Raw genomic sequence first — 25,586 nt, forward strand, 5'->3', positions numbered from 1 at the left:
ATTATGCTCCCTAAACTCTACTATAATTCATTCCTTGTGTTTACTAAACAACTATTTATAGTCAAAGACCAAATACTATTCTACCAAACTGAATGCTTTTCAATTATTCCAAATGCAAAGACTGTTACCATCTCTATTCTTAAAAAAGTATTCAAGATACAGGAATAACTTCAAGTAAAGTACACAAGTGTACTTCAATATTTTTTCTCTATAAACTTTGGGGGAATAGGCTTTGCAATACTTTAGCGGTTTTCATGTAACCTTTGTGAAGGAGAAGAAAACAACTTACTTTACGTTTTTTCTTTCCTTGTCCTTTTCTTCAAGCCTCTTCATGTCTCTAGCTGCCTGATCCTAATAAAACAAAAGGCTGTATAGAATGACATCAACTAAAAACACTGAAAGACACAATTTTTAGATCGGAACAAGTGCCATAATAGCTTTAGCTGGCCGGGCGCGGTGGCTCAAGCCTGTAATCCCAGCACTTTGGGAGGCCGAGACGGGCGGATCACGAGGTCAGGAGATCGAGACCATCCTGGCTAACATGATGAAACCCCGTCTCTACTAAAAAATACAAAAAACTAGCCGGGCGAGGTGGCGGGCACCTGTAGTCCCAGCTTACTTGGGAGGCTGAGGCAGCAGAATGGCGTAAACCCGGGAGGCGGAGCTTGCAGTGAGCTGAGATCCGGCCACTGCACTCCAGCCTGGGCGACAGACCGAGACTCCGTCTCAAAAAAAAAAAAAAAAAAAAAAGCTTTAGCTATGTGTTTGACAAGTGCATTTTGATGCCATCAAATTGCATTCTGACAATTATTTTTCAAAGAGAAATAACTAAATGCTCTATAAACTTGGCTTATATGGACTGCACAATTTTTATCTGTAATAATGTGCCACACATGGAAAAATGAACAAAAATGCTTGCTTCACAAATACATAACCTTTAGTTGCTTTAAGCTAGTGATAAAATTAGAGATGTAAAGTGCTTTCAATTCAGGCAGATCAGCCTTCCTCAAAGTGTAGCTTAAGACTACAAACATCTGACTCTGGAAAGGTGGCTCTCAATCTAGGACAATTTTGCCCCTCGGTAACATCTGGCAATGACTGGAGATATTTTTAATTTGGGGGGTGGTACAGCTGATGGTACTGGTTTGTAGAGGCCAAGGATGGCTACTAAACATTCAACAATACACAAGACAGCCCCACAACAAATAATTATCCAGCGCCAAATGACAACAGTCTCAAGGCTGAAAATTTTGCTCTACACCTACTAAATCAGAATCCTTGGGGCTGGAGTGAGTGAGTTACATGTGGGTAGTTTTTACATTTTTCGTAGGCAATTCTTTTTTTTTTTTTTTTTGAGACGGAGTTTCGCTCTCGTTGCCCAGGCTAGAGTGCAATGGCACCATCTTGGCTCACAGCAACCTCCTCCTCCCAGGTTCAAGCGATTCTCCTGCCTCAGCCTCCTGAGTAGCTGGGATTACAGACATGCACCACCATGCCCAGCTAATTTTGTATCTTTGGTAGAGATGGGGTTTCTCCATGTTGGTCAGGATGATCTCGAACTCCTGACCTCAGGTGATCCACCCGCTTTGCCTCCCAAAGTGCTGGGATTACAGGCGTGAGCCATCGTGCCCGGCCTAGGCAATTTTTATATACCACAAATTGATGATCACTGATCAAAATTAATCCTTTGTATTATACATTTGAAAATCACAGTCAGAAGAATTAAATGATTTTTCTCACATTCTACACAACTTTTCCTCACTATAAAAGCACTATGAGTTTTTCTGGCAATCTCAGATTTTTAAAAATGCCACTATACATACTGTGGCATGATCAGGTGTTCCATCAAACCAAATGTTCCTGATGAAGAGAAATTGTTTTAAAGAGAAGCGCTGCATACAAACAACCTACTTCTCAGAGGACTAAACCAGCTATAAGATATATTTAAGACTATAAACTGAAGATGACATAAGCAACGTAACATAAGAAACAGGTCACCAACAGTGGTAGAACATATTGTTTAAGCCTACATAAATCCTTTTTCAGAACACTGGCTAAAAATAAATCTTCATCTAGTTCAAGCACTAGAAAAGTTAATACTTTCTATAAAATTTGACATCTGGGCTGGGTGCAGTGGCTCACGCCCGTAATCCCACCAACTTGGGAGGCCAAGGCGGGCAGATCACCTGAGGTCGGGAGTTTGAGAGCAACCTGACCAACATGGAGAAACCCTGTCTCTACTAAAAATACAAAATTAGCCGGGTATGGTGGTGCATGCCTGTAATCCCAGCTACTCAGGAAGCTGAGGCAGGAGAATCGCTTGAACCTAGGAGGCGGAAGGTGTGGTGAACTGAGATTGCGCCATTGCACTCTAGCCTGGGCAACAAGGGCGAAGCTCCATCCCCCCAAAAAACAAAAACAAACAAATAAACAAACAAAAAAAAATGCCAAGCAAAATAATTTAGCCCATTCTTGGATACTCTCACTCAGAAAGGGCTATGCCAGTTTGTACTACCATAAATCTACATTTAAACCTGGAAAATCAAGAGCTAATTTTTTTTTTTAATTCATCACTAGGGATCCCTCAAGAAATAATAAGACCAGATTCTCTGGGAAACGTAGCCCATTAGGAAATGTTCGTATCTCAGAAGATGAAGAAGAAAACAACACATACAAGACATCTCAAAGATGACGATTCATTTACTGCCTTTACTCCTAGGGTAAATCACTTAACAGTTTTTTTTTTTTTTTTTTTGAGACTGAGCCTCACTCTGTCGCCCAAGCTGGAGTGCAGTGGCGCGATCTCGGCTCACTGCAACCTCCACCTCCCGGGTTCAAGTGATCCTCCTGTCTCGCCCTCCCGAGTAGCTGGGACTACAGGCGCATGCCACCACACCTGGCTGTTTTTTTTATTTTTAGTAGAGATGGGGTTTCACCATGTTAGCCAGGATGGTCTCGATCTACTGACCTCAATTCACTTAACATATTAACTAAATACCTACTATGCTGCAAGACACATATATGCCCCGAATAGTCTGGGTGTTTGGTAAGTATCCTGTATAGTTTGGTAAGTGGTAGAAATATACAACACTGTAAGAACTCAGATACAGAATGATACTGCATAAGGAATATGGTGTTTGGAGGTGAACTTTGGCTCTGCCACCTGTTAGGTGTATATTCTTCAGTAACTTAAGTTGTTGTAAATCAGATTGGAAATTCAAAGACCAAACTGGAAATAAATAAGTAGCCATATTCTTCTACAGAAATGTACTCTAATTTTTCTTATATTACCCTGAGTCTTTTGTTTTCTGATACCTGATAGAGAACTAAGTTCGGAAACATAATTCTCCACCCTAAGAAAAATTACAATACAGAGGCTGGGAACAGACCCACACCTACAATTCCAGCACTTTGAGAGGCCAAGGTTGAAGGATTGCCTGAGGCTTGGAGTTTGAGACCAGCCTGGGAAAAAACATTTTTTTTTTTTTTTTTGGAGACGGAGTCTCGCTCTGTCGCCCAGGCTGGAGTGCAGTGGCCGGATCTCAGCTCACTGCAAGCTCCGCCTCCCGGGTTTACACCATTCTCCTGCCTCAGCCTCCTGAGTAGCTGGGACTATAGGCGCCCGCCGCCTCGCCCGGCTAGTTTTTTGTATTTTTTTTTTTTTTAGTAGAGACGGGGTTTCACCATGTTAGCCAGGATGGTCTTGATCTCCTGACCTCGTGATCCGCCCGTCTCGGCCTCCCAAAGTGCTGGGATTACAGGCTTGAGCCACCGCGCCCGGCCGGAAAAAACATTTTAAAAAAATTAGCCGACTGTGGTGGCGTGCACCTGTAGTTCCAGCTACTTGGGAGGCTGAAGCAGGAGGATCGCTTGAGCCTAGGAATTTGAGGTTACAGTGAACTGTGATGGTGCCACTGCACTCTGGCTTGGGCAAGAGATGCCGTCTCAAAAGAAAAGAAAAATTACAGTGCAAGAGAAATGACAAATGGTTCTATAAACAGTGGCCTCAACGTTAAGAAGAAAACAGGGATTGATGTAACTATGGTGAGCAAGGAAAAGCATGACTTGTCTAATGTAGGCAGCCATTTGCTCAGCAATAGCCTCTTTCTGCCACACAAAAACACAGCCTTAGTATACTGCCAGATCTTCCACTGTTCAACAGTCTGAACTATTAGACAAAATCCTGATACTAAAAATGTTGGCTCACATTTTAAAAAAGCAATGTCTAGGCCAAACAAAAACACAATAATCTTGGATTATTTCTTTCCCTGCTTCCTTGGAGGAGAGGTGTATTCCGGCTGAAGACAAGTAACTAAGGAATCTGAAAGGATTTTATTTCAGAACCAATTAAGTGACAATTTTTCTTTTCTTTTTTTTTTTTGAGATGGAGTCTCACTCTATTGCCAGGCTGGAGTGCAATGGCGCCATCTCAGCTCACTATAACCTCTGCCTCCCAGGTTCAAGTGATTCTCCTGCCTCAGCCTCCCGAGTAGCAGGGATTACAGGTGCGCACCACCACGCCTAGCTAATTTTTTTTGTATTTTTAGTAGAGATGGGGTTTCACCATGTTGGCCAGGCTGGTCTCAAACTCCTGATCCACTCACCTTGGCCTCCCAAAGTGCTGGGATTACAAACGTGAGCCACCATGCCCGGCCAATTTTTTTTTCTTTCCTTTTTTTACAGACAGACAGGGTCTCACTATGCTGCCCAACCTCAAGTGATTTTCCCACCTTGGCCCCGCAAAATGCTGGGGGTTATAAGTGTGAGCTATGGCACATAGTCTAAAGTGATAGTTTTTGGTTTCATTTTGTTCTTGAGAAAGGGTCTCACCTTGTCATCCAGGCTGAGTAGTGGCATGACCATGGCTCACTACAACCTCAGCCTCCCAAGCAGCTGGGACTACAGCAGCATGCCTCCAAACCTGGCTGAATTTTATTTATTTATTTATTTATTTATTTATTTATTTTTTTTTTTTGAGACGGAGTCTTGCTCTGTCGCCCGGACTGGAGTGCAGTGGCCAGATCTCAGCTCACTGCAAGCTCCGCCTCCCGGGTTTACGCCATTCTCCTGCCCCAGCCTCCCGAGTAGCTGGGACTATAGGCGCCAGCCACCTCGCCCGGCTAGCTTTTTGTATTTTTTAGTAGAGACGGGGTTTCACCGTGTTAGCCAGGATGGTCTCGAACTCCTGACCTCGTGATCCGCCCGTCTCGGCCTCCCAAAGTGCTGGGATTACAGGCTTGAGCCACTGCGCCCGGCCAGGTGGTTGCAATTTTTAAGAGTGTTCTCAGAGAAATACTGATGGACAAAAATTATATGTCTAAGATTTTAAAATAATCCAAAACAGAATTGGATTTGGCACAGTGGCTTATGCCTGTGGTCCAAGCGCTTTGGGAGGCTGAGGCTAGAGGATCTCTTGAGGTTAGAAGTTCAAAACCAATCTGGGTAACAAAGCAAGACCTTACCTCTACAAAAACTTTAAAAATTAGCTGGGTATGGTGGTGCACACCTGTAATCTCAGCAATTCAGGAGGCTGAGGCAGGAGGACCATTTGAGGTCAGGAGTGTGAGGCTGCAGTAAGCCATGATCATACCACTACACTCTAGCCAGCCCACATCAGAGCAAGACTTTGTCTCTAAAAATAAAAAATAAAAAATAAAAAAAAAGAAAAGAAAGAAAGAATAGGTGGTGGGAGAGATTGGATAACACAAAAGCGGCCAAAAGTTGTTAACTAATAAAGTTCGTTGAAGGTACATGAAGGTTCATTTTTTTATTCTTTGTATGTGTTTACATTTTTCCACAATAAAAAGTAAATAATAATAAAACAAAAACAAATCGAAAGAAAAAAGTCAGAAAGATTAAAAAGGAAAGTAACACAAAATCACAAAAGCCTAGTGAGAAGGGTTTCAAGGAGGTGGTCATGAGGTTAAATTTCTACAGGGAGGTCATGGATGTTGATAAAGAAATAACATTTAAAACTACAGAATACAGAATTAACAATTTTGGCAAGTTCCTTAAGTTTAATTACCTTACACAAATATGTACTTAACAAATGCTAGATTGAATGAGATGCTAATTCCATTCAAGAATATGCTAAGATTATTAAAATAAAACACATACACACATATACATCTAGAGCTACCATGTTCACGGGTTAAGTTCAAATTTCTAGCCACCAGCCATCGCAAAAGTACTACAGGGCAAGTGGAAGTAGATATACGCAACTATCAACTACTGGAGCAAAATTCTCAAAAAAAAAAAAAAAAAAAAGGACAAGAAAACAAATTTGAATAAGATTTGAAGTACTAAGTTAGCCTGATCTATTTCTAACTGCTAAATATTTTAATGAAACATGCTGATACTTGCCTCCACTTCAGCCATGAATGCCTCCAACGGATCATCATCACTGTCAGAATCCACTGGCTTAGAATGGAATTGCTGGCGAGTTGGTGAGTTTTCAGCAGGAATGTAAGGTAAATCAACATTGCTAGAGTCTTCTTCCTCATCTTCAAAATAGCTGAGAATTAGAATGCAAACTGGTAAAGTGAATGTTTACTTTGGGGTCAGTAAATCTTTCATTTAACAAAATTTTTATTATGGTATATCTTACTATTAGGAGATTTAATGTAGATCAAATTAAAGACCTCCAAGGCTTTGGCTAATGACCTAATTAAGTACTACTTACTACATGCAAAATTTCAATATTACAAAAAAGTAATCAAAAGAGATTCTCCATTTCAATAGTATATGGTCAAATCATACTCCCAGTTGTTAAAACGGAAGAGTTTTCAGTACAAACTTACTGATCATTGTTAGATAAATATAACAAATATTAAAGAGCTGTGCTATGGGAAAAAAGAAAACTGTTTTTTTTTTTTTTTTTGAGATAAAGCTGCCGGGCGCGGTGGCTCACGCCTGTAATCCCAGCTCTCAGGGAGGCAGAGGCGGGAGGATAGCTTGAGCCCAGGAGTTCGAGACCTGCCTGGGTAATACAGCGAGACCCCGTTCTCCACAAAAAGGAAAAAAAAAAAAAAAAAAAGATAAAGTTTTGCTTGTCGCCCACGCTGGAGTGCAATGGCATAATCTCGGCTCCCTGCACCCTCCACCTTCTGGGTTCAAGCGATTCTCCTGCCTCGCCCTCCCTAGTAGCTGGGATCACAGGCACCTGCCACCATGCCTGGCTAATGTTTGTATTTTTAGTAGAGACAGGGGTTTCACAATGTTGGCCAGCCTAGTCTTGAACCCCTTACCTTACGTGATCTGCCCGCCTCAGCCTCCAAAGTGCTGAGATTACAGGCGAGAGCCACGGCGCACAGCTAAAAGGAAACTTAATGAAACATTAGAAATTCAGTTTATTCTTTACAACCCTTAATAAAAACTTGAGATATTCTTTTAAAGACCAAAAACCTCAGAAATTCTGGGCTATTTTCTGGGGACCAACAGAAAACTTCCAGAATTGAAAATAAATGCTTAGGCCAGGTGTGGTGGCTCACACCTCTAATCCCAGCACTTGGGGAGGCCAAGACAGGTGGATTACTCGACGTCAGGAGTTTGAGACCAGCCTGGCCAACATGGTGAAACCCTGTGTCTACTAAAAATACAAAATTAGCCAGGCATGGTGGCACATGCCTGTAATCCCAGCTACTTGGGAGGCTGAGGCAGGAGAATTGCTTGAACCCAGGAAGTGGGGATTGTAGTGAGCTGAGATTCTGCCACAACACTCCAGCCTGGGCGACAGAGCGAGACTCTGTCTGAAAAAACGAGGAAAAAAAAGAAAATACATGCTCAATCCAAAATAATTTACGATACTACTTAAGTATTCAGAAAGGACATTTTTAAAGGCTGCATAAGGTATCACTTTCTCTTTAACAAACATTCCAGAAAAGGATGTCAATACAGCTCTTTATAAACTAAACCATTGTTTAGACTTTATCTCAAAATCAAATAGTAATATAACCAAATATTCGTTCAAATAACTGCAGTTTAAAAAGTTAAAGCATTTCAAGTCTTCCTAGGAATTATTTTAAAAACTTAAACTGTTATGCTACACACACACACACAAATATACACACACTAATGTAATACTATGACTATATGTAACAATAATATAGACTAATATTGTTTTTGAGACAGCCTCGCCCTATCACCCAGGCTGCATTTGCAGCGGCGTGATCTCTGCACTCACTGCAACCTCCGCCATTCAGGTTCAAGCAATTCTCCTGCCTCAGCCTCCCAAGTAGCTGGCATTACAGGTGCACGCCACCACACCGAGTTAATTTTTGTGGTCTTTTTGTTTTTGAGATGGAGTCTTGCTCTGTCGCCCAGGCTGGAGTGCAGTGGCATGATCTCAACTCACACTGCAGCCTCTGCCTCCTGGGTTCCAGTGATTCTCCTGCCTCGGCCTCCCAAGTAGCTGGGATTATATGCACTGCCACCACATCCAGCTAATTTTTGTATTTTTAGTAGAGATAGGGTTTCGCCATGCTGGTCAGGCTGGTCTCAAATTCCTGACCTCAGGCGATCTGCGCGCCTCGGCCTTCCAAAGTGCTGGGATTACAGGCGTGAGCCACCACGCCTGGACCAATTTTTGTATTTTTAGTAGAGACGGGGTTTCACCATGTTGCCCAGGCTGGTCTCAAACTTCTGACCTCAAGTGATAGACCCACCTCGGCCTCCCAAAGTGCCGGGATTACAGACGTGAGCCACTGTGCCTTGTCTAAAATATATAGTATATATATTTATGCAAACTCCTTTATATAGTAACTGTTATGTACACTAATGTAGCAATAGCATATTCACACTATATACTATACGACGTAATATATATGCGTCAATATATACCATACACATATACACATATTACTCATGCATATTCATTCATATAGTAGGTTTGTGGTTGGTTGTTTTCTTAGAGACAGTCTCACACTGTCATACAGGCTGATGTGCAGTGATGCAAACATAGCTATCTGCAGCCTCAGACTCCTGGGCTCAAGTGGTCTTTCCACCTCAGTTTCCTGTATATAGTGTGTTCTATTTAACTAATGAAAAAGTAGTCTGAACTGGTTAACTGCTGTTTAGAATAATTTCTGACTTTGCTAAAAGTTAAACACTACTTGTATATTTGACTCCTAAATAACATGTCAGCTTTCTAAAATACTGCTGTGTACTTTCAAAATATTTTGACCAGATGCAGTGGCTCACACCTGTAATCCCAGCACTTTGGGAGGCCAAGGTGGGCAGATCACCTGAGGTTGAGAGTTTGAAACCAGCCTGGCCAACACAGAGAATCCCCGTCTCTACTAAAAATACAAAATTAGCCAGGCATGGTGGCGCATGTCTGTAATTCCAGCTACTAAGGAGGCTGAGGCAGAAGAATCGCTTGAACCCAGGAGGCAGAGGTTGTGGTGAGCTGAGATCACGCCATTGCACTCCAGCCTGGGCAACAAGACTGAAACTCTATCTCAAAAAAAAAAAAAAATTAAACTCCAGTCTTTTAGAAGCTTTTTTTTCCAATTAAAATCTGCTGGGTGCAGTGGCTCATGCCTATAATCCCAGCACTTTGGGAGGCCAAGGTGGGAGGATCACTTAAGCCCAGGAGTTTCAGACCAGACTGGGCAAGAAAGCAAGACTCTGTCTCTACAAAAGAATAAAAAATTGGCCAGGCGTGGTGGCTCAGGCCTTTAATTCCAGCACTCTGGGAGGCTGAGGTGGGTGGATCACCTGAGGTCAGGAGTTCGAGACCAGCCTGGCCAACCTGGTGAAACCCCGCTTACACTAAAAATACAAAAATCAGCTGGGTGTGGTGGCAGGCACCTGTAATCCCAGCTACATGGGAGGCTGAGGCAGGAGAATCACTTGAACCTGGGAGGTGGAGGTTGCAGTGAGCTGAGATCGTGCCGCTGCATTCCAGCCTGGGTGACACAACGAGACTCCATCTCAAGAAAGGAAAAAAAAAAAAAAAGAATAAAAAATTAGCAGGGTGTGGTGGCATGTGCCAATAGTCTCAGCGACTCAGGAGGCTGAGGTGGGAGAACTGCTTAACTGCTTTAGCCTGGGAGGTTGAGACTACAGTGAGCCTTGATCGCACCACTCCACTCCAGCCTGGGTGACAGAGACCCTATCTCAAAAAAACAAACAAACAAACCAAAAAAACCCTCAAGCAGTGAAGCAGTGTCAGAATCAGCTTGGAAATAATAGCAACAAGAGATTTCTTCAGATTCAGCAAAGAGAGATATTTTGTATAGAAATTAGAACTCAACCCCTCAAATCCCAGCCTTTTCTAACCACATTATTATATCAGCCAGTTAAAAATGGTAATTGGTAAAAAGCATTTACCAATTATGAGAACTATGGGAAAAACGTGAGTAGATTTTTCTACCACTATCAGATGTTCCAACATAATAGTTTTAAGGACTCAGATGTAGCCCGGGCCCAGTGGCTCACGCCTGTAATCCCGGCAGTTTGGGAGGCTGAGGTGGGTGGATCACGAGGTCAGGAGATCGAGACCATGGTGGCTAACATGGTGATGAAGCAAACTTATATTTCCATCAATTCTGACAACTGCCTATGTTTACTAAACAATTTATATGGTGTCAGTAAAAGACTGCAGTAAAGACCACCAGGCCAGGCACAGTAGCTCATGTGGCGCAGTAGCTCATGCGTGTAATCCCATCACTTTGGGAGGCCAAGGCAGGTGGTTCACCGGAGGTTAGGAGTTAAGAGACCAGTCTGGCCAACATGCTGAAACCCCGTCTCTACTAATAATACAAAACTTAGCCCGGCATGGTAGTGCATGCCTGTAACCCCACCTACTCAGGGGCTGAGGCTGGAGAATCACTTGAACTTGGGAGGTGGAGGTTGCAGTGAGCCGAGATTGCACCATTACACTCCAGCCTAGGTGACAAGAACAAAACTCTTCCTCCAAAAAAAAAAAAGAGAGACCACCAAAAACCACATGAATTATATAAAACTCTCCAGCCATATTTATGTTTCAATGCCTTTTTTTTTTTTTTGGAGTCTTGTTCTGTCACCTAGGTTCTGTCACCTAGGTTGGAGTCCAATGGCGCCATCTTGGCTCAATGCAACCTGTGCCTCCCGGGTTCAAGCGATTCTCCTGCCTCAGCCTCCTCCTGAGTAGATGGGATTACAGGTGTGCACCACCACGCCTGGCTAATGTTTTGTATTTTTAGCAGAGACAGGGTTTTACCATATTGGCCAGGCTGTTCTTGAACTCCTGACGTCAGATGATTCACCTATCTCGTCCTCCCAGAGTGTTGGGATTACAGGTGTGAGCCACCATGCCTGGCCTGTTTCAATGGCTCCTAATACCACATTGAGCAACAGCCCAGTAGGACGTAACACCGAATGAGTAAAGGTATAAGTAACCCCACAGGTATTACATTCCTTACAAATGAGTAAACCCGATAATTTAACTTATTAGGAACCATGGAATTCAGCAAGACACATAACTTAAGAAGTCATTATTATTTGAGAAACAAAGTTTCTTTGCCTCAATTTCTGCTGATAGAATGAATATCTCAAAGCCCAAACTTTGCTACACTACCAGGAATTACCACTTACGCATTTTCTTCATCAAAGTTGGCCCGCTTAGATCCAATTTTGTAGAAAGAAGGAAGCTGTGGTGGAGCTGACTTTCCAAATCCAGAAGAAGAGCTGGTTGCCCCAAAGGCACTGTGGGACTGCTGTGGGAGTTTGGGTTCCTCCTTTTTCCCAGCACTGATGGCGAAACCTCCAAAGCCAAATCCTCGCTTAGTGCCAGGACCACCTTTATTCCAGTTCATGGTGCCAATGATTGACCTGTTAAGGAATAAGATACACAAATATAAATTTAACTTTAAAAAGTGTATAGCCCCAAGGGCCAGGCACAGTGGGTCACGCCTGTAATCCCAGCACTTTGGGAGGCCAAGGCAGGTGGATCATGAGGTCAGGAGTTGGAGACCAGCCTGGCCAATATGGTGAAACCCCTTCTCTACTAAAAATACAAAAAATGGCCAGGCGTGGTGGCACACGCCTGTGGTCCCAGCTACTTGGGAGGCTGAGGCAGAAGAATCACTTGAATCCGAGAAGCGGAGGTTGCAGTAAGTTGAGATCGCTCTACTGCACTGCAGCACGGGCGACAGAGCGTCTCAAAAAAAAAAGAAAAGAAAAGAAAAGGAAAAAAAAAGTGTATAGGTGTATAGCCCCACTGAGTTGTCTGTCTCTTCCAACCTCCACCTAAAATTTTATTTTAAACTTTAGCTTCTCAATTAAAACTATAACATTGTAGTCAGGAGAGTGGCCCAGGCCAATAATGCCAGCTACTTGGGAGGCTTAGGCAGGAGGACTACTTGAACCCAGGAGTTCCAGATTACACTGAGCTATGATCACGACACTCTACTGAAGCCTGGGTGACAGAAAGAGACTGTCTCTTTTTATATTAAGAAAGAAAAGAAAAGAAAAGAAAATCCCATCCATCTCAGTAAGAGATTCATTTCCAGCCCAGCTATTCAGGAAGCTGAGGTAGGGAAACTGCTTGAGCCCAGGAGTTCAAGGTTACAGTGTGCTATAATCCTGCCTGTGAATAGCCACTGTATTCCAGCCTGGGCAACATAGTGAAATCCTGTCTCTTAAAAAAACAAAAACAAAAACCACAAACATTGACATTGTATTTCAGATACACACCATGCTAGCCTCAACAAATGATTATATTTTCTAAAACACTGAAGGAATTGTTTTAATTTTATTGGGGACTCAATGTAAACCGGAATGCAGTATTTAATATTATCCCCTCCAAAAAGATTTTCCTGCTAATTAACATCTTATTAAGCTGACAAAAGTACTCATAAAAAAATATTTTGGGGAATCTGATATGTGCTAGGTCATTGGAGATATAAAAAGACTGAATATCTTCATCCTTATATGAAAGACTGAGGTGCTATCAGCCAAGACTCCCCAAAAACTAGAGGTTATCCTCTGGTAATAACATCTGGAAGAATCAAGGAATCAAAACTTAAAAGATCAGTTATTTGTAGACAGTATCTATGTATTCATGCCTGAAGGAAAGGTACTATGAACCATGTATTTATTGAACAAATGCCCAATAGAAACACTATCCAGGAAGAAACTATGATTCACTGACATGTTGCCTGAAGTATTCAGTTAGCCTGTGGTTAGGAATTACAAAGAAATTTCTTGTGTATTGATAAAATCACTTTACAAACAATACCTTATATTAGTCTTGGCTCCAAAAACTTTTTTTTTTTTTTTTTTTTTTTTAAAGGAACAGGGTCTTGTGATGTTGCCCAGGCTGGTCTCAAACTCCTAGCCTCAAGACCCCCTCTCGCCTCTGCCTCCCTAAGTGCTGGGATTACAAGCATGAGCCACTGAGCCTGGCCCAAAAAACATTTTTTTTGTTTTTTGAGACAGTCTCAATCTGTCGCCCAGGCTGGAGTGCAGTGGCCCGATCTCGGCTCACTGCAACCTCTGTCTCCTGGGTTCTAGTGATTCTCATGCCTCAGCCTCCTGGGTAGCTAGGATTACAAGTGTGCACCACCACGTCCAGCTAATATTTTATATTTTTAGTAGAGATGGGGTTTCGCTATGCTGGCCAGGCTGGTCTGGAACTCCTGGCCTCAAGTGATATACCCGCCTCAGCCTCCCCAAGTGCTGGGATTACAGGTATGAGTCCCTTCACCTGGCCCCCAAAAACCCTTTTTAATGATACAATTTACCTAAGTTTTACAGAAAAGTAGAAAGCAAAAAAGAACAAAATTTAAAATTACCTGAAATTTCCTCTCCCAGATATGTAGTTTTGTTCTGTTTTTTGCTACTTCTATGCATATGTGTGTATGTACACACACACAAATTAAAAATTGAAACCATACTATACATACTATTTTAGTTACTGATTTCTTCACCTAATGATATACTGTGATATTGTCAATAGATATCTATTTCTTCACTACTTTACAGTGTAATACTAGTAACATAATGTTACAAAACACATCATTATACCTACATCTTTGTGTATACCTTCAATTATTTCCTTAGGAACAAGTTTTAAAATGCAATTGCTCAAAGGAAAATGCATTCTGAGTTTAAAAAAAATTTTTTTGTGTGACAAGTTCTTGCTGTCACCCAGGATGCAGTACAGTGGTCTGATTGCAGCTCACTGCAGCCATGAACTTCTGGGCTCAAGGGATCCTCCCACCTCAGCCTCCTGACTAGCTGGGACTACAACATGAGCCACCATGCCTGGGTATTTATTTTAATTTTTTGTGGTCTCACTATGTTGCCTAGGCTGGTCTCAAAATCCTGGCCTGAAGCAGTCCTCCTACCTCAGTCTCCCAAAGTGCTGAAATTAATAGACATGACCCACACCATCTTGCCTGGCCTAAACATTTTAATTACTACTTACATTTATGAAAAAGTATCCATTACACATTGAGTAAAATAAGAGCATAAAACAAGGTGGGTAGTATGATTTAATTTATGTAAAAACCATGAGTTACGTATACAGAGATAGCTGACAGGCTGTTTATCACAATGTTTAACAGCAGTTATTTGATTTTTATTTTGTTTACCATTAGTAAGAAAAATTAAAATGTTTAATTTTAATTTCCACTAGCTGTAAAGCCAGGATGGAAAAAAATTCCAAAAGCTGTTTATTATAGTAACATTGTCGAAGAGATCAGAAACACACTGTTCTATGCCCCTTGTCTACATACACTTTATAGGTTTTGTTCAACTGCTATTATACCCAGCACTTAGTTGTTTGCTTAGTATTAAGGGTTTTTTTGGTCTGTTTTTTGGGAGACAGAGTTTCACTCTGTCACCCAGGCTGGAGTGCAGGGGTACAATCTTGGCTCACTGCAACCTCTGCCTCCTTGGTTCAAGCGATTCTCTTGTCTCAGCCTCCCGAGTAGCTGGGATTACAGGCGTGAGCCACAGCGCCCAGCCTGCTTAGTATTAAACTTGAATTATACCACGTCAATCTCCACTTAGACCCTTAACTCCAGATAGAAACTGTCTTTACTCATTTTGGACCTCCTTCTCTAACAGTGAGAATGACTAAGGTATGTATTTAGTAAGCACTAGTTTACTTGAACTCCATCTCCTGCTTTCTTTAGGAATCCCGTAAGGGGATTCCTTCAATCAGGGAATCAACATAATTCCAGTGCAATGAACTATAGTAAGAATCTTTACAAGCAAGGGAATTTTAGCATCTGACATTTTTAAACTAATCTATAAGCCTATCTTTAAACTAATCTATAAGCCTATCTTTCCAAGAGCTGTTCCCAAGCAACAAAAATGATGGGTTCAATTTTAATCTCATTTTTCCTAGTGTATACAACGTATAACAAGGAGCTAATGAGCCATAAGGATAAGAAGGCAGACAAAGAAAGGATAGTGTAAAGACATTTCACATTCAGGTGGATTTTAAGAATCACACAATCTCCTAGCCGGAAAACTTTCAATGGTTTACTGAAAGGTTGCTGAGAAGGTCAGACAGTATACGAAGTGCTAGGCATTCATACATGAAAGATACAGTCCCTGTTCCCAAGGAGCAGACAGTGTAGTCTGAGGCAGCTGAAAACAACATGATGCGTTCTAACAGACGTACTATACAGAGTGCATTCACTGGTGGTCCATGAGTGGGAGCAAAGGCATAGAAGTGTTCTGAGAGATGATATGTTAAATTTTGAAATCTCAAGAGGCATTAGATCAAAGAAGCATTAAAGAAGGGCATTTTAGATGGAAGGATCTGTTACGTGCTACGACAGAGAACAGGAAGTAGTTCAGTGCAGCTAGAGTTCAGTAGGACATTTGGGAAATTTTCAGGACACATGTTCAGAAAGACAGGCAGGGCCAAGATGAACAGCTTAGAAGGCTATGCTAACGACGTACCATACAAAACTGTATTCTACCAGCTACAAGAAATTGTTAATTTTACACAGAAGAGGAATTTTCAGATCAGTGTTTTTGAAAGACAGAATGAGAGATACTCATGGTAGAGGCAAGGAAAGTAGTTAGGAGGCTGTTGCAGCAATGCAGGTATAAAGCAACAAAATTCTGAACTAAGAAAGCACCTGTGAGAAAGGAGAAACGGGGGATGGATCTGAGTTATTTATTTAGACATCTGAGGAAAGATCCATTAGGATTGTGTGATCAGTAATTGGTGTGGAAGCTAAGGAAGAAGAGTTTAGAATAACTTCAGAAGTTTCTGGCTTTAAAGATTGGTGAATTGTGGAGCCACTAATGGAGATGGAAAGCTAAAAGAGGAAGGCTTGCAAAACCAGGTAGAAGGAAGTTCAGCACCTATGAGAGAGCTAAGTAGAGATGCCAAGTAGGGTCAGGAACTGCGGAGAGGGGTCTGGAGTGGAGCTACAGATTTGATGTAAGCCATTTGTATTTGAGGTTACTGATGTAAATAAGCTAGCAGAGAGATGATGCAGAGTGAGAAAAGAGGTTAGGACAATTCTTTCTTTTCTTCCCAAGATGGAGTCTTGCTCTGTTGCCCAGAGCTGAAGGGCAATGGCATGATCTTGGCTCACTGCAACCTCCGTCTCCCGGGTTCAAGTAATTCTCCTGCCTCAGTCTCCCGAGTAGCTGGGATTATAGGCACACATCACCATGCCTGGCTAATTTTTGTACTTTTAGTAGAGACAGGTTTCACCATGTTGGCCAGGCTGGTCTTGAAGTCCTGACCTCGTGATCCACTGCGCCCAGCTGGTAAGACAATTCTTTTTTTTTTTTTTGGGACGGAGTCTCGTTCCGTTGCCCAGGCTGGAGCGCAGTAGCACGATCTCGGCTCACTGCAAGCTCTGCCTCCCGGGTTCACGCCATTCTCCTGCCTCAGCCTCCCCAGTAGCTGGGACTACAGGCGCCTGCCACCAGGCCCGGCTAATTTTTTGTATTTTTAGTAGAGACGAGGTTTCACTGTGTTAGCCAGAATGGTCTCGATCTCCTGGCCTCATGATCCGCCCATCTCAGCATCCCAAAGTGCTAGGATTACAAGCGTGAGCCACCCCGCCCAGCCCGGTAAGACAATTCTTAATGTATATCACTATTTAGGAAAAGAGAAGCTTACACAGAAACTTCAGATGGAACAGGGATGGGGGAAGGGAAAAAAAGAGAAGAGAGGGAAGGAAGGAAGGGGAGACAAGGAGGAACACGGGTGAGGAGAGAGAAGCTCTATAGGCAAAAAACTAAAGAGAAGTCAGGTAAGTTAAGAACTAAAATGCGCTAGCGCAGTGGCTCACACCTGTAATTCCATCACTTTGGGGAGGCCGAGGCGGGCGGATCACGAGGTCAGGAGATTGAGACCAGCCTGGCCAACATAGTGAAACCTCGTCTCTACTAAAAATACAAAAAATTAGCTGGACATGGTGGCGGGCGCCTGTAGTCCCAACTACTCTGGAGCCTGAGGCAGGAGAATGGCGTGAACCCAGGAGGCGGAGCTTCCAGTGAGCCCAGATTGTGCCACTGCACTCCAGCCTGGGCAAGAGTGCAAGACTGTCTCAAAAAAACAAAACAAAAAGAACGAAAATGCTTCTGTTGTATATGCAACCAAGAGTCATCGGTGAAAGCAGTTTCAATGGAGCAGTAGGGACAGGGCTGAGGAGTACCTGACTGGCAAGTAAGTGGTAGAAGATGAAGACTAGGTCAAGAGGAGTCAAAAGTACTTTGTAGGCTGTTTATCAATGAAAGGAAGGAGAAAGTGAAGCATTAACTACAGAAATTTTAGTTTTTAAAGAAATATATGTATGTTTATATGCTAAAGGGGAAAAACGAGTAAAATCTGAAAAACTGAAGATGCAAGATGACAGAAAAAAAATCATAGGATTTCCAGAGAAGACCAGACACAATCAAAACTTTTAACAGAAGTAATTCACTCTTCCCCCAAAACTGGAGAGGACTGAAAAGAATAAGTATGAATATAAATCAGCCCTATCAAATAATCAAAAGGTTCATATTACAAAAGCAGCAAATCAACTCCTGCCACAAACAGGCAGGCAGTGAGACCTTGGGCAGGTGATAGTTGCTTAAGAGCTCTCAGACTTAGCAAGGTGCAAAAGCAATCCTTTCCCTAGCTCATCTAGAACACACAGCCCATTTCCCCTCAATTACTGACTCTAGGAAGACCAAGCAACTGTGCTTTCTATATACCCTGAGTAGAATGTTAGCTTCATGAAGGCATGGACTTTGCTCAATTTGTCCAGCACTATATCCTTGGTGTCTGTAGTACTCAAAAACTTTTGCTGTATGAATAAATATCATGTATTCAGGCTCTCCAAAATTCATCCCAGTATTTGTGAAAACCGTCTTTTATTACTACAAACCTTGTCATCTAGCTATCCACCCTTCCTGATTAAATCTAAGCCAGATCATCCTCAATGTATCATTACTTAGTCTCTTGAGAACAGTTTTTCCTACTTTTTTTTTTTTGAGACAGAGTTTCGCTCTTGTTGCCCAGGCTGGAGTGCAATGGCGTAATCCTGGCTCACCGCAACCTCTGACTCCCGGGTTCAAGTGATTCTCCTGCCTCAGCCTCCCAAGTAGCTGGGATTACAGGCATGTGCCACCATGCCTGGCTAATTTTGTATTTTTAGTAGAAATGGGGTTTCTCCATGTTGGTCAGGCTGGTCTCAAACTCCCGACCTCTGGTGATCTGCCAGCTTCGGCCTCCCAAAGTGCTGAGATTACAGGCGTGAGCCACTGTGCCAGGCAGTTTTTCCTAGTATTAAACCATGTAGTGTTATGGCTACTGAACCCTGACAATCACAGAGGTTTGTGGGAGTACAGCTGATAGAAGAAGCAAAAGATAGTCACCCAAATTTCTATTTGGTTACTAAAAAAATAAAAGACTCGGCCGGGCGCGGTGGCTCAAGCCTGTAATCCCAGCACTTTGGGAGGCCGAGACGGGTGGATCACGAGGTCAGGAGATCGAGACCATCCTGGTCTACACGGTGAAACCCCGTCTCTACTAAAAAATACAAAAAACTAGCCGGGTGAGGTGGCGGGCGCCTGTAGTCCCAGCTACTCGGGAGGCTGAGGCAGGAGAATGGCGTAAACCCAGGAGGTGGAGCTTGCAGTGAGCCGAGATCGCGCCACTGCACTCCAGCCTGGGTGACAGAGTCTGCTAGACTCCGTCTCAAAAAAAAAAAAAAAAAAAAAAAAGACTCAAGTGCAGTGGCTTACGCCTATATTCCCAGTGCTTTGGGAAGCAGGAGGATGGCTTGAGGCCAGTTTGAGATCAGCCTGGGCAACACAGCGAGACCCCATCTCTACAAAGAAAAGAAAAAAGAAAAAAAAGTGATACCTAGAATAGTCAAACTCAGACACACGAGTAGAAGAGTGGTTGCCAGGGGCTGGGAGGAGGGGAGAATAGGGTGTTATTGTTTAATGGGTACAGAATTTCAGTTTTACAAGATGAAAAGTGTTCTGTGGCTAGATGGTGGTTATAGTAACAAAAGAACAAAATGAGGTGGGCACAGTGGCTCACAACTGCAATCCCAGCACTTTGGGAAGCCAAGGCAGGAGGATGGCTTCAGCTTAGGAGTTTGAGATCAGCCTGGACAACAATGCAAAACTTGGTTTCTACAAAAAATACAAAAATTACCCAGGTATGGTGGCGTGCACCAGTAGTCCCAGCTACTCGGGAGGTTGAGGTGGGAGGATGGTCTGAACCCAGGAGGCAGAGGTTGCAGTGAGCCGAGACCATGCCACTGCACTCCAGTCTGGGCGACAGAGCCAGACCCTCTCTGGAAGATAATTAATAATAATGGACATTAAGTTCAATGCTGCTGACATGTCTTTTACTATAAAAAAATAAATAAAACCATGAAATGAGCACATGTATTTTTAGGTTATTTTAAACAAATTATGAGGGAGCAATAGGCTGTATAGGCTTCAGTCTCTAAAATACAAACACACAGGAGTTCGAGACCAGCCTGACCAACATGGTGAAACCCCATCTCTACTAAAAATACAAAAATTAGCTGGGCGTGGTGGTGGGCGCCTGTAATCCCAGTTACTTGGGAGGCTGAGGCAAGAGTATCACTTGAACCCGGGAGGGGGAGGTTGCAGTGAGCCAAGATCGCGCCACTGTACTCCAGTGGGTGACAGAGTGAGACTGCGTCTCAAAAAACAAAACAAAACAAAAAACAAACAAACAAAAAAATACTTGGGAAAATTCAACTGTATTTTTGTTTTTTTTCTCTTAAAAAATATTTCTTCATTTCCTGCTGGGGTGCCAAAAAATAAAAATTTAAAAAAGAATCCCTTTGAAATACCTAATTTGAAAAGAATTAGCTGCATAATAGAGCCATAAACAAAGTTCACTGAGTATTTGCTTAAAAAAGAACAACCCTAAGTTGGTTCTTAGTAATAACATCCATTGTTTTATACTGATCAATAACCGATGATTTTGTTATGTGCCTAGTACTATGAGGGACATCCCTCATGCATACCCGCCTTTCCATCTCCGCCTCCACTATTGCGATTATTTCCTAAAAAAACTTTCTGATTATTGGGAGGCCGAGACAGACAGATCACAAGGTCAGGAGATCAAGACCATCCTGGCCAACATGGTGAAATCCCGTCTCTACTAAAAATACAAAAATTAGCCAGGCGTGGTGGCACGCACCTGTAGTTCCAGTTACTCAGGAGGCTGAGGCAGGAGAATTGCTTGAACCCAGGACACGGAGGCTGCAGTGAGTCATGATCGCATCACTGCACTCCAGCCTGGGCAATAAGAGCGAGACCCTGTCTCAAAAAAAAAAAAAAATCTTTCTATTATCAAACTCCCACAGCACTACCAGAGTGATCACCAAGTCAAAATATACTGAGTGCCTACTTTGTGCCAGTAACTGCTCTAAGGTGCTAAGGATACCGTAATGGAATCAGACACAGTCACATTCAGAGTTTACAGTCTGGCCCAGGAGAAAGAAAAACTAAATCATGTAATTCCAGGTAGCAAAAGTGCTATGAAAAGCAAGCAAGAGGGTAAGAGGCAAGCTATTACAGACTTAAGTCAGGCAAGGCCTCCCTGAGACAAATGACATTTGACAGGTAATACTCCCCCGACTACTGTCCCAAGAATGTCTGTTTTATTGGAAAAGTAATGGTGATGTACATCCAGATGCTTCATCTAAAACCAGCAAATCTTCCATAGTCTATGAGAAGCGATTCTGTGTAGTAAAGCATAAAATGATGGAGTAATAGTGAGACACACAGTGAAAAGAGAAAAGCAAATTTTACATCCTTTGGTAGAGTAGCATAGTGTGTGTTAACACTGTGGAACTAGAAAAAGTCTCACAGAAGGGAGGTCAGTATTCAGATGCTTATAGAAAACCCTTTCCAGGTTCTTCCAGAACACACATTTCTGACTACGTCACTCTTCTCAGTTCCATAGCTCTCCACAGTTAATCATGCTGGAATGAGACCCTTCATTGTGGCATCAAACTACTTTACCATTTATATTTCCCAGGGTCTCTCCACAAGTACTCAGTTTTCCAAGAAAACAAGCATTCTAGTGAATCCTCTTCCTTCTACCTGGATCCTCTCCCCATCAAATCTCTTTCCTATAAACTATAAGTACATACCAAAGTCCTGTCCTACAAAGCACATCTCAAATACAAACTCCTAAAGACATGAATATGATTTCCCCAAAGAAATGGCATCTCCTGGCCAGGCACGGTGATTCATGCCTGTAATCCCAGCACTTTGGGAGGTCAAGACGGGCGGATCACGAGGTCAGGAGATTTGAGACCATCCTGGCTAATGTGGTGAAACCCCGACTCTACTAAAAATACAAAAAAATTAGCCGGGCGTGGTGGCAGCACCTGTAGTTCCAGCTACTGGGGAGGCTGAGGCAGGAGAATCACTTGAACCCGTGAGGCGGAGCTTGCAGTGAGCCGAGATCTCGCGCCACTGCACCCTAGCCTGGGCGACAGAGTGAGACTCCATCTCAAAAAAAAAAAAAAAAGAAGAAGAAATGGCATCTCCTTCCTCAACTCCCTTTCCAGTCCAACTCCATATTATAGGATTCATGGCTGAATAAACAGGCTTATTCACTTTTCTCTTACGTTTTCAATATTAGATATAAATTTATTCAATATGTAAAAGACTAAAGGAGATCTACAACTAGGCTCAGAAGAAATAGTCAAGATGGGATGAAGTCCTATTTGGTATGGTTCTAGGCACTAAATCCTATGGCTGGCTGGGTAAGGCGGCTCACACCTGTAATCCTCGCCCTTTGGGAGGCTGAAGTGGGAGGATCACTTATGGCCAGCAGTTTCAGACCAGCCTGGCCAACACAGCAAAACCCTGTCTTTACAAAAAAATTATAAAAGTTAGTCAGGCTTGGTGGCACACGCCTGTAGTCCTAGCTGCTCAGGAGGCTGAGGCAAGAGGATTGCTTGAACCTAGGAGTTCCAGGTTACAGTGAGCTGACTGGACCACTACACTCCAACCTGGGCAACACAGCAAGACACTATCTCTAAAACATAAATAAAATGTGGTGGTTTCATAGGAAATCTTAACAGAATAGTAAAGTAGCACAGGCTGTGTGTAAACTATCTTTGCTACTAACTTGATATGAACCTCAGGGAAGTTACTTAGCTTCTCTGGGTTCAGTTTCCTCATCTATAAAATGATGAGAGGCTGTGTGTGGTGGCTCATGCCTGTAATCCCAGTACTTTGGGAGGCTGAGGCAGGTGGATTACTTGAGCCCAGGAGTTTGAGACCAGCCTGAGCAACAGAGCCAAACACTATCTTAAAAAAAAAAAAAAAAAAAAAAAAAAGATGAGACTATCACCTATCTCAAGGGTTGGTGTGAAAAATTAAGTTCATACACAAAAATGTACTTGTTCAATATGTCAGCTGCCATCTTGTTTTTCATTATATTATTATTTCTGAAGACCCAATTTCTTCATCCGTAAATTGAGACTATCAGACTTCTTTCAACTCAGGTATTTCACACATAAGTGCCACAATAACACTGAAGATGTCAGAGATCACCATGAGCTAACAAGCAGGGGTAAGCGTCATAAAAGAGCCAGAAGCCAGGCTAGGCACAGAAAGATGCAAGCTGGGTGGAGACGTGCAGAGGATGACATTCTAGAGAGAAAGACTGAACTAGAGAAGGCTAGGAAGTGAGAATAAATGTGGAACACGCTTATAAAGGAAGACGATTTAGCTAGTTTGTGTTTTTGGCAATGGTGGAAAATAAGATATGATCTAAATGACTTTAAATATAGTGGACTAAAAACAACTGATTATATAAACCACATTACTTTATCACTTGCATTTTTGGAGGTGGAAGAAAGAGTTCTAGTGACAGTGATTAGCATCTACTCTACATAATACCTTGAGAGTATCTCACACACTATATACAGGTCAGTTCTTTAATGAGAATCTATATAAAAACTCAAGAACGTAATCACATTCTTCTAAACCAAATATAAGTAAATGCTAGGTTATGGTTATTTTAGAAGCATCCCTTCTCTTGTCAGCTTAAAGCAACTAAGAGCTGATTATATGACTATCAATGCAACAAAACAAATTTAAATAACTGCACTCCTTTCTTACATTAAATTGTTACAATATAAATCGGATATTATCATTCCTCTGATCGAAACCCTCAGATCCTTCCTAAGTAACAGCCTAAAAGGCTGTGGTTGTTCCGCTCACTCCCTTCCCCTAATTCTTTCCAGACCTTATCTCCTAATACTCCCTCAGCTCACAGTGCTCCAAACGCACTGGTCTTCACACTCTTAACGGGCCAGTTTTGTCCTTCTCAAGGCCTTTATATTTGTTACTCTCTAGCTTGGAACGTTCCTTTCCCCAGATAAACATAGGCTCACTCCTCCTTCTAGTCCGCTTAAACATAAGCTTGTCTGAACGGACTTCCCTGACCACTTTATTGCAAATTCCAACACCTCCCCAACCCCCTTTCCGGCTTTTTCCTAAGGTACTGATCATCTTCTAACATTCAGTATAATTTATGTATTTGTTTGCCTCTCCTTGCGCTACTAGAAAGTTAAGTTTCACAAAGGCAGGGGTCTAACACCTATCCCTATCACCTAGAACGGCGCTAGAGAATAGGCACCAATAAAAATATCCCTTGAATGAATGAACTGTACATTAGGCATTGTGTAAATGCCTCTTCCAGGTACAGAAAGACACATTTTCTTTTCCCAGCTGTCAAAGTCTAAATGTTAATTTTTGTACGAAACACTCACTGCTCACCTCCTATGTGCCAGAACTGAGCCAGGCCCTGCAAAGTGACTTAAGACATAGTCCCTGCCTTTTAGGAAGCCCTGGGTGTGTATATGAGGGAGGACAGACATAGAAACATCATTCACAAAAAGAATATACAGGAAATTGGGTAACTGCCTATAGGAGTCTATGCAACACTCCTATTATTATATTCAATTCCCCAAAACTCTCGAGAGCTTCTCCTATGTTTCTGATGCATATGTTTGCAACTCCACATAAATTATTTATTCACATCAGACAGGCTTTCAAGTAGGCCGCAAAAAAGTTTGTGTGACTACAGTGATGCTAATAATCGACCTACTCAAGGCTGCACAAAGATCATCGCTTATATCTTTTCACTCCTCTCATTTGGCAGCTTTTGCCTATCAGGACCCCAAATTCGGAAGCCTGCATCTCCCAAGCGCTGCCTCCTTGGGCCAGAATTCTCCCCGCGCTATCCCTGCCTCGGAGCCGGGCACCCTGCAAATCCCTTTCCTAGGCGAGCGGGCGCCGCCTCCGGAAAGCCGCCAACTGGGCCTCGGTAAGACTTGCGAGGGAAGCGGGAGCTGTGGGAGGGCGACGCGGCTAGGAAGGAACCCTCGAGGCCTCTGCCCGCACTCCCACCCCTTCCCAGCACCCCGGCCGCCCGTGCCCCGAGGCTCTGCCGACTCTTTGTTTAAGCGAGGCCGTGGTTCCTCCGCCCTCGCTAGGCCCAGCAGTTGCCTCCAGTGCCCCCAAGGACTAGCGGCCCTGCGTCCAAAACCCCCACGCACAAACCTGCTGCTATGGCTGCAGCTGCAGCTGCTACCACCGCCGGCACGGAGAGAATCCCGCGGCCCAAAGTACGCGCTGTCCCAGCCAGGTCCCGCTGCGCTCCTTCCTCTCCGCCCCCTTCGCCGCCGCCACCTCCGCCTCCGCCGCCTCCGCCACCGCCTCACGGCCCGTTGCTGAAGGGGGGAGGGGAACAAAAATCCGACATGCGCAGTGAGGAGTGCGCGGGCCGAAGGGCGGGGCCGGGGCTACGACTCCCGGAAGGCGCCTGACCTTAAAGCTCCAGAACGCCTCACAGGCTCCTCAGATACTCTGACAGGAAACTGCTAGTTGGGTGGGCAGAGTTCATGACCCGTCTAGAAAGTGGGTCTGGGAATGAAGAAAAAGTGGCGTCAGGGGGCTGGTCAAAAAATCCCAAGAGAAAACGGGTTGGGCAGAAACCACATTTACATGAACATGCCTATCATTTAAACTCTGGTCCGTTGCAAATACTACTACAGCTACACGCTTGCCTTTGGCCACGTGGTCCCGCACAGCATGGCCACCTTTAGCTTCCG

General features: G+C 43.2%; 1 protein-coding gene across 2 annotated transcripts in view; it reads right to left on the bottom strand.

Annotated features, from left to right (window-relative positions):
* DDX42 (DEAD-box helicase 42) overlaps positions 1-25,218 on the bottom strand; it is a 48,293-nt gene extending 23,075 nt beyond the window's left edge. Inside the window, exons 1-4 of one of the 2 annotated variants that reach the window (XM_033184001.1) lie at positions 25,036-25,218; positions 11,578-11,814; positions 6,364-6,514; positions 290-351 (exon numbers count right to left, since the gene is read on the bottom strand). In XM_033184001.1, coding sequence (XP_033039892.1) covers positions 290-351; positions 6,364-6,514; positions 11,578-11,798 — 434 coding nt within the window. In that variant the 5' untranslated portion in view covers positions 11,799-11,814; positions 25,036-25,218. Of the gene's footprint in view, positions 1-289; positions 352-6,363; positions 6,515-11,577; positions 11,815-25,035 lie in introns of those variants that run through there. The other variant, XM_033184002.1, reaches the window with a different exon arrangement.
* Positions 25,219-25,586: the final 368 nt, after the last annotated feature.

This window comes from Trachypithecus francoisi, unplaced genomic scaffold (genome assembly GCF_009764315.1).
Source record: "Trachypithecus francoisi isolate TF-2019V2 unplaced genomic scaffold, Tfra_2.0 Lachesis_group20, whole genome shotgun sequence".
NCBI classification, from domain to species: Eukaryota; Metazoa; Chordata; class Mammalia; order Primates; family Cercopithecidae; genus Trachypithecus; species Trachypithecus francoisi.